The sequence below is a fragment of the Phalangium opilio genome, unplaced genomic scaffold, assembly GCF_054372755.1.
Source record: "Phalangium opilio isolate 3A_F unplaced genomic scaffold, DU_Popi_V2 ptg000009l_1, whole genome shotgun sequence".
Lineage (NCBI taxonomy): Eukaryota > Metazoa > Arthropoda > Arachnida > Opiliones > Phalangiidae > Phalangium > Phalangium opilio.
The window spans coordinates 15,241,495-15,251,000 of record NW_028324146.1 but is presented as its reverse complement, the minus strand read 5'-3'; the positions used below and the strand labels follow the sequence as shown (position 1 = coordinate 15,251,000).

The window sequence follows — 9,506 nt, the reverse complement described above, 5'->3', positions numbered from 1 at the left end:
GGGCTGAATCAGGTGTGCAGTCGGTGCAGTGCATAAGACTGCGTACTAAAAATCCGAATGCCCGTCATTCGTCATTCTACTTGACGTGTGATGATGAGTCTGACATACCAAAAATGAGGGATCCCAATATTTGGCCTGCGAACAGCTTTCTAACAGATTTCCATGGGGTACCGAGAGACGAGCACAAACATGTCTCGGAACTGCATGGTGAAATCTCAGACGCGGGTTCCCCTGCGGATTCTTCAAATGTCCAAGAATGAAAGAACTGACTATAGCTTATCAGAATGTGCGCGGTCTACGAACCAAGTCTAGTACCTTTTTAACTAACCTAATCGTTAATGATTTTGATATTGTTTGTTTAACAGAGACGTGGCTTAACCACTCTCATTTTAATTCGGATTATTTTCCAAATTCCTATACTATTTTTCGGGCGGATCGATCAGATCCGGATTCTGTCAATGTTAGGGGCGGGGGATCCCTCATTGCTATCAAGAAGTCCCTTGTTTTTCACCGTCGAAGTGACCTGGAAGGTGCCGAAGGGGGTGTGTTTGTCGAGTTTAAACTAAAAAATAATCTTCCGCTTCTTCTTGGCACTGGTTACTTTCGCCCCTCAGATGACGACGCTCAGTATCGGAAATTTAAGAATGTTTTGGTATCCTCGTTGGTAGATTATGACGGTGAAATTCTGATTCTGGGTGATTTTAATCTCCCCGGTATCAACTGGACTCTGGGTAGCAGTGTGGGATGCACTCACCAAACTAGAACTAAGGCTGCTCATGTTCTCGATGTTTGTTATGAATTTAATTTAAACCAAATTAACCCAGCTCCCACTTATGGTAATCTTCTGGACCTTTGTCTTACTAATGTACACGGCATTGATACTGTACCTCTCCTTGATCCATTTGTGGACATTGACAACTACCATCCGCCTTTCTATTTGCTTTGTCCATTTGACATTTGTAGGGTCTCCCCTAATTTACAACCAGTATATCAATTTAAAAAAGGTAACTATCACTTGCTATACTCAATTTTACGCGATTCAGATTGGTCGGTGGTTTTGGATTCGCAGGATGTTAATTTTTGTGTCCAGACATTAACGGAATATATAACGTCAGCTATGGATAGTTCGATCCCTAACAAGATTCCGCGTAATAATCGGGGCTTCCCCTTTTGGTATTCTTTGGACCTCCAAAAAAGCTATCAAGCGCAAAAAATATTATTTTAATAAGAAAAAGAGGTCGGGGTTAGCCTCCGACATAGCTAATTTTAGGCTGTCCCGTTCGTTGGTGAGAAGGCTTACAGTAAGGGACAAAGCTGCTATGGCAGTAAAATCTTGTCGAGACGCCTTGTCCCAACCCAAAAAATTTTGGAGTTTTATCAATGGTAATCTAAAAGACAGACACTCTGATATATTATTGAAAATTGGTAAGACAATCATTACTGATCCGGAGCAATTGGGGGAAACATTCATGGCGCATTTCTCAACAATTTCGACTGACAATACTGAAACTAGTTCAAAATACACTTTTGATACTTCTACCTTAGTTACAACGCCTCATAACTGTTTAAAACTAACTCAAGCGGACATATATGCTGCTATTAATCGTCTACCCAACAAACTCTCTACTGGTTTCGACAAAATTCCGTCGTTTGTTATCAAGGGCTGTGGGAATATATTGTTACCTATATTGGAGCATATATTTAATTTATCCTTCCGTACTCACTCATTCCCAACGCTTTGGAAAAAAGCTGTCATTGTCCCGGTTTACAAGTCTGGAAAATCCAGCGATGTCCGAAACTACCGTCCGATTTCCCTTCTTTGCGTTCTCGCTAAGGTATTTGATAGAGTAGTACACGTACATTTACAGCGTTGGTTTAGCTTGCTACCCAACGACTGTCAACATGGCTTTGTTCCGGGTAGGAGTGTGGAAACGAACCACGTTTCCTTTATGGATTACGTGGCTCCTGAGGTCGAGTGCCGGGGCCAGGTCGATGTTGTATACCTTGACCTGGCCAAGGCCTTCGACCGCGTCTCCCACTCTTACCTTCATGACAAGTTAGAGGCCCTTGGATTGGGGGGTGATATCTTGGAATGGATTGCTAGCTATCTGGCGAATCGAGTCAATGTCTTGAAATGCAATGGCATAATCACATCGAAAACATACGAAGTTAATTGTGGGGTTCCACAGGGATCATCTCTTGGACCCTTACTCTTTAATATGTATCTTTTCGATTTACAATTTTCGGTTTTACATTCCCGTATTCTTCAATTTGCTGATGACAATAAAGTTTTCAAAAGTATTAATTCTAAGTTAGACGGTAAATTACTTCAACTTTACCTTGACTCTATAGGAAGATGGTGCTCTCTTAACAAAATACCAGTAAATCCAACCAAATCCGTGCATGTCACATTTACAAGGCGAATTGCTAGAGAAATTTCCAACGACTATACCATTGAGGGCGCTCACATACCCCTTAAGTCCACTGTGAGAGATCTTGGCGTGATCTTTGACAGAGGACTTTATTTTACCGAGCAAGTACATAAATGCGTTGCTTTAAGTCGCCGTACTCTGGCTGTTTGCTTGAAGATGTGTAGGAAATTGCATTCCCTAGACCATTTCCGTCTTCTTTATCAAGCCCTAGTGAGATCACGGGTCCTGTATGGTGGCTTGGCCTGGGGTGGTTGTAGTATTATTATTATTGTTGATGAGGTGGGGCTCACGCCCTAGCACCGATGCCAAAGGCATATTGTGCAACCTCAAAATCAGGCCTTGAATAGGCCCGTAGCCGCAGCGTAGCGAAGAATTCGCTCCACCGTAAAAGAGGAGACCCGCGAGGGCTCCACAGTGTGTGAATCAAAATGTTCTAGTCTAAGCGAGGCGAAGAAGTCGCACTCGCAAAGTACGTGAGCGGATGTTTCTTCCTTCTCCTGGCACGACCTGCAGAGGGGGTCGTCAGCAAGACCCATCAGATGGAGGTGCCTATTTAGCCGACAGTGTCCGGTCAGAAGACCGGTGGCCAGCCTAATATCCCATCTGCTGAGCGAAATTAGGTCTCTAGCACGAGACCTGCAGGGACCATTGACTAACTGTTTTGTCTGTCTCTGGCCATCCATGTCATGCCAGAGCTGGTTTTGTATGACAGTCATCCTGTCATGCAGGCTCCGTTTGACATGCCCGTAGGGGATGGGGACGGCCGGCTCCGGCCCCAAGAGCTTGGCCTCCGCGCCCCTTTTCGCAAATCTATCGGCTTGCTCATTGCCATAATAACCGCTATGCCCTGGCACCCAGTACAACAGAACCCTGTTGCAGGACGCCAGTTGCGCTAGCAGATCAAGGCAGCTACGCACCAGTTGAGAGGTAATCTGACACTGGTCCAGCGCATTCAGGGCGGCCTGACTGTCAGAATAAATCCTCACAGTCCGTCCGTTATACCCTTTGTTAATGCAGTAGTCTGCGCAATAACAGATCGCGGCAATTTCCGCTTGGAACACACTAGCAAAGGTGCCCAGGCAAGCAGAAAAACCGACCCTTGTAGTTTGGCAGTAATAGCCGGCGCCAGCGCCGGAATCAGTCTTGGAACCATCGGTGAACCAAATAGTTTCACCCCCAGTGCCAAGAGGCAGCAGGTTAGTCCACTCGGCCCGACTGGGAAAGTGGATGCTGAATGGCTTAGTGAAATCAAAGCTGGTAACGGTTTTGTCAGAGCACATCGTTAACGACGGCTCAAGTGCAGCGTACTCCCGAAAGAGCTTCGTATGGCTGTAATCCCAAAGTCTTGGAACCCAACAGCCATTAATGTGGAGCCTGTAGGCCCCCATGACAGCCTCCTCCTCAATGAAAAGATGAAGAGGTAGCATGTCAAGAAGCACCTCCAGGGAAGCAGTTGGGGTCGATCTCATGGCCCCTGTAACACCAATGCAGGCAAGCCTTTGAAGCTTGCGCAGGGCAGCCTGCACCGTCTTCAGCCGGACCCTTGTCCACCAGACAAGTGCCCCGTGTGGTTGTAGTAGATATCTAAAGGTACTTCTTGAGAATGTGCAACGGAAGTTTATTGAATATTGCCATACTTATTTCATGAAAAAGGCTCCATATGATTACCATATTTTACTAGGGTATTTGGACATTCCTACTATAGCTCACATTCTCCTTATTAACGACGTTAAATTTCTACATAAATTAATTAATAATAGGATAACTCTTCCAGATTTGCTAGGACGGTTGGACTTTCTAGTCCCCAAGTCTGGAAGGTTTAGAAAAACATTTAGAGAATCTCTTAACCACTTAAATCCAATTAAAAGAATGCAAATTACAGTTAACAGTTTTGGCGAAAATTTTGATATATTTAATGTTAAATACAAGGAGCTGGATTAATAAGGTTTCTCTTGGTTGGTTTTTAATTTGTCTTCCATTTGATATTCTTAACAGTTAGGAAATGCAAATATGATATCATTACAACTGTGTATATTCTCGTGAACCTTCGTGTTTTTTTATATGCACAATAAATATTCATTCATTCATTCATTAATAAAGAGTTAAATTATAGGTTGCTAACTTCAAATATTTGATTCTTTTAGGTCTCTGAAAGTGCCAAATACTGTCACGCCAGTCGAGAGAACTACACCGGGTTGTTGCTCCTCTGCGAAGTAGCTTTAGGAAATATGCTTGAGCTACCTCATGTATGGGTAGGAAATTTTTTGAAACTCGACCAATTTTTTCCCTCTAGTGATGGAAGCGACATGAAATCCTCAAATTTGTTCACTAGTGCCAGGATCTACTACCAATGCTTGAGCTCTTCACTTCCAGTCTCATCTTACTTCTGCTGCAACTAAGACCCGTACATAACGTTTTGGTTTTTAAATACATCATTAACCAGAAAAGTAAACCAAATAGTCAAGCTGTGCTAACTTATTCAAACCTCTTTGTATGATTTAGAGATGGATCGAGGTCTACCGTGGCGTACCGAATATGCCAAAAGTGGCTGGTCATCATGCAAAAGCTGTAAAAGGCGCATAGATAAGGATGAGCTAAGAATGGCGGCAATTATTCAGGCGTCAAGTTTTGATAGAAAGGTAAAATATCAAAATTGAGCATCTGATGACGCGAGTAACATTAATTTCTTATTGTGGAAACAAGATTCCAAAGTGGTACCATTTTCGGTGCTTTTTCTCAAAATTTTAAAGTGTCAACTGAGGCTGACATCTCACACTTTGAGGATTTACGTTGGAGAGATCAAGAGAAAATAAGGAGTGAAATTCCGAGTGGGTCTCAAGCAGCACCTGCTGCTTCAAGCAATACCCCATCTAAAGGAACGAAGAGAAAAAGCTCCTCCATTGAAATTCAAGACTTCTCAACTGAATATGCCAAAAGTAATCGGTCATCTTGTAAAGGTTGTGGAGAAACAATCGTAAAAGATCAAGCTCGCATTTCAAAACTTGACAGACAGAGTGCAAAAGCTAGACGATTTGGTCCACTACCAGCGTGGTATCACGTTGATTGGTTTGTACAAGCGAGAGAAACTCTGAAGTTTTTTGAAGATGGATCTAAAATACGAGGATTTAAGACACTCTGTGTTGAAGATCAAAAGGCCATCAAAGAAAAGATAAAGAAAATTGAAGTGACTCCACCAAATAAGATAAAGAAAGAGGAATTACTTGATCGGGGCGAGAAGAAAATTCTTGAGGAACAGTCTCAGTTAATTTATGAACATCGTGACGAGCTTGAAAAAAATATTAAAAAAAAGAAATGGTGGAACTATTAAAATATAACGACCAAAAAATTCCTTCAGGAAACAGCGAAATTCTAGATAGACTTTCCGAAATCATGACGTTTGGATCTCTTGAACCTTGCACAGATAGTGACGGTGGACAATTGGTTTTCTCAAATGATGGTTATCACTGTACTGGAAATGCAAGCGAATGGAGCAAATGTACAAATGTAATAAAACTACCAAGAAGAAAGCCTTTCCAGATTCCAGATCACCTAAAAGAGGAATATGCATTCTTAAACAGCTACGAATACATAGAGCAAGACCGTTACATTCCTACAAACGCACCTACTCCAAGTACACCAGAAAATTTGCCATCAACCTCGGGTGTCAAGAGAAAGCCACAACCATTGGACGATACTAAAATAGTGTTGATTGGTAATCTCCATAGTTCCAAAGATTCTCTAAAGAAAAGCATAGCGAGATTAGGAGGCAATGTTGTCTCTCAAATTGACAAAACTACAGCTTGCGTTATAAGTACCAAGGAAGATGTTGAGAAAAATATCAAGGAAATTCGTGAAGCTAAGGAACACGATGTTCACGTTGTATCTGAGGACTTTTTAAGTGCTGTGGAATATGGAGGTTTAGTTTCTACGATCCAACAATACCGCATAGCCAGTTGGGGTGGAAATCCTCAAGACAGAATTAATTCTTACGCTGCTGAAAAAAGACTCAAAAGTGCGGCTGTAGGAAATAGTGACTCAACATTCTCATCTGGAAAGAGCACGAAAGTTAAACTGACAGTGAAAGGCAGCGTAGCTGTTGACCCAGATTCAAATCTTGAAGCCAGCACACACGTGTTTCAAAACGAAGAAGGAGCTTTCAACGCTGTTCTCGGAAACGTCGTCGTTACTCAAGGATCTAATTCGTTTTACAAGCTTCAACTTCTAAAGTCAGACGAAGGAAAGGATTACTATGTGTTTCGGAGCTGGGGACGTGTTGGAACTACTATTGGTGATAACAAGACGGAACACTTTGTTACTAAGTATGAAGCTGTTGCCGAATTCAAAAGGCTTTTCGAAGAAAAAACAGGAACTCCGTGGGAGTTACGCCACACTGCCTCAAAGGTTCCTAATAAAATGTATCCACTTGACATTGACTATGGAACTTCAGAAAAACTGGTTGTAGGATCTGGATCTAAACTTCCCAACGCCATCCAAGAACTAATTCGCCTTATCTTTGACGTGGAGAAAATGAACAAGGCCGTGTGGGAGTTAGAAATTGATCTGAAGAAAATGCCACTAGGAAAACTTTCGAAGAACCAAATTGAAGAGGCGTATTCCGTTTTGACGGAACTCCTGGCTTTACTCGACGATGAACCCAACGAAAACAAGAAAGCCCAGCTAATAGCTTGCACCAATACATTCTTCACGCTAATACCTCATGATTTTGGAACCAAAAGGGTCCCTCTTTTGGATAATGTTGAGATAATAAAATCCAAGGTAGAAATGCCAAATTTCCTTCTTGAAGTGGAGATCGGTTACAAGTTAGTTGAAGAGGAAGGTGGAACGACCAAAGATCCAATAGATCAACATTATGAACAATTGAAAACTGAAATTGAAGTATTAGATAGAGATTCTGAAGAATTCGAGACATTATTAACATACGTAAACAACACGGGCGCTGATTTTCACAGTGATTGTGAACTTGAAGTCGATCAAATATTTAAAATTACTCGTCAGGGAGAACGCGAACGCTACCGAGAATTCCAAAAAATCCCTAATAGAAAGCTACTATGGCATGGTTCCAGAACCCCAAACTTAATGGGCATTTTGTCTCAAGGCCTTCGTATTGCTCCACCAGAAGCTCCTTCTAATGGTTACAACTTTGGAAAAGGAGTGTACTTTGCAGATACGGTACTACACATAGCCTTTTAATAAAGAGTTAAATTATAGGTTGCTAACTTCAAATATTTGATTCTTTTAGGTCTCTGAAAGTGCCAAATACTGTCACGCCAGTCGAGAGAACAACACCGGGTTGTTGCTCCTCTGCGAAGTAGCTTTAGGAAATATGCTTGAGCTACCTCATGTATGGGTAGGAAATTTTTTGAAACTCGACCAATTTTTTCCCTCTAGTGATGGAAGCGACATGAAATCCTCAAATTTGTTCACTAGTGCCAGGATCTACTACCAATGCTTGAGCTCTTCACTTCCAGTCTCATCTTACTTCTGCTGCAACTAAGACCCGTACATAACGTTTTGGTTTTTAAATACATCATTAACCAGAAAAGTAAACCAAATAGTCAAGCTGTGCTAACTTATTCAAACCTCTTTGTATGATTTAGAGATGGATCGAGGTCTACCTTGGCGTACCGAATATGCCAAAAGTGGCTGGTCATCATGCAAAAGCTGTAAAAGGCGCATAGATAAGGATGAGCTAAGAATGGCGGCAATTATTCAGGCGTCAAGTTTTGATAGAAAGGTGAAATATCAAAATTGAGCATCTGATGACGCGAGTAACATTAATTTCTTATTGTGGAAACAAGATTCCAAAGTGGTACCATTTTCGGTGCTTTTTCTCAAAAGTTTAAAGTGTCAACTGAGGCTGACATCTCACACTTTGAGGATTTACGTTGGAGAGATCAAGAGAAAATAAGGAGTGAAATTCCGAGTGGGTCTCAAGCAGCACCTGCTGCTTCAAGCAATACCCCATCTAAAGGAACGAAGAGAAAAAGCTCCTCCATTGAAATTCAAGACTTCTCAACTGAATATGCCAAAAGTAATCGGTCATCTTGTAAAGGTTGTGGAGAAACAATCGTAAAAGATCAAGCTCGCATTTCAAAATTTGACAGACAGAGTGCAAAAGCTAGACGATTTGGTCCACTACCAGCGTGGTATCACGTTGATTGGTTTGTACAAGCGAGAGAAACTCTGAAGTTTTTTGAAGATGGATCTAAAATACGAGGATTTAAGACACTCTGTGTTGAAGATCAAAAGGCCATCAAAGAAAAGATAAAGAAAATTGAAGTGACTCCACCAAATAAGATAAAGAAAGAGGAATTACTTGATCGGGGCGAGAAGAAAATTCTTGAGGAACAGTCTCAGTTAATTTATGAACATCGTGACGAGCTTGAAAAAAATATTAAAAAAAAGAAATGGTGGAACTATTAAAATATAACGACCAAAAAATTCCTTCAGGAAACAGCGAAATTCTAGATAGACTTTCCGAAATCATGACGTTTGGATCTCTTGAACCTTGCACAGATAGTGACGGTGGACAATTGGTTTTCTCAAATGATGGTTATCACTGTACTGGAAATGCAAGCGAATGGAGCAAATGTACAAATGTAATAAAACTACCAAGAAGAAAGCCTTTCCAGATTCCAGATCACCTAAAAGAGGAATATGCATTCTTAAACAGCTACGAATACATAGAGCAAGACCGTTACATTCCTACAAACGCACCTACTCCAAATACACCAGAAAATTTGCCATCAACCTCGGGTGTCAAGAGAAAGCCACAACCATTGGACGATACTAAAATAGTGTTGATTGGTAATCTCCATAGTTCCAAAGATTCTCTAAAGAAAAGCATAGCGAGATTAGGAGGCAATGTTGTCTCTCAAATTGACAAAACTACAGCTTGCGTTATAAGTACCAAGGAAGATGTTGAGAAAAATATCAAGGAAATTCGTGAAGCTAAGGAACACGATGTTCACGTTGTATCTGAGGACTTTTTAAGTGCTGTGGAATATGGAGGTTTAGTTTCTACGATCCAACAATACCGCATAGCCAGTTGGG

At 41.5% G+C, this 9,506-nt stretch overlaps 1 protein-coding gene across 1 annotated transcript; it reads left to right on the top strand.

Annotated features, from left to right (window-relative positions):
- The first annotated feature begins 284 nt into the window (after positions 1-284).
- Positions 285-4,255, top strand: LOC149716485 (uncharacterized). Its single transcript, XM_089844869.1, has 6 exons — positions 285-306; positions 366-596; positions 669-1,072; positions 1,116-2,298; positions 2,353-2,486; positions 4,193-4,255. The coding sequence occupies exons 1-6, from the start codon at positions 285-287 to the stop codon at positions 4,253-4,255; spliced, it is 2,037 nt and encodes a 678-aa protein (XP_089700995.1).
- The last annotated feature ends 5,251 nt before the right edge of the window (positions 4,256-9,506 follow it).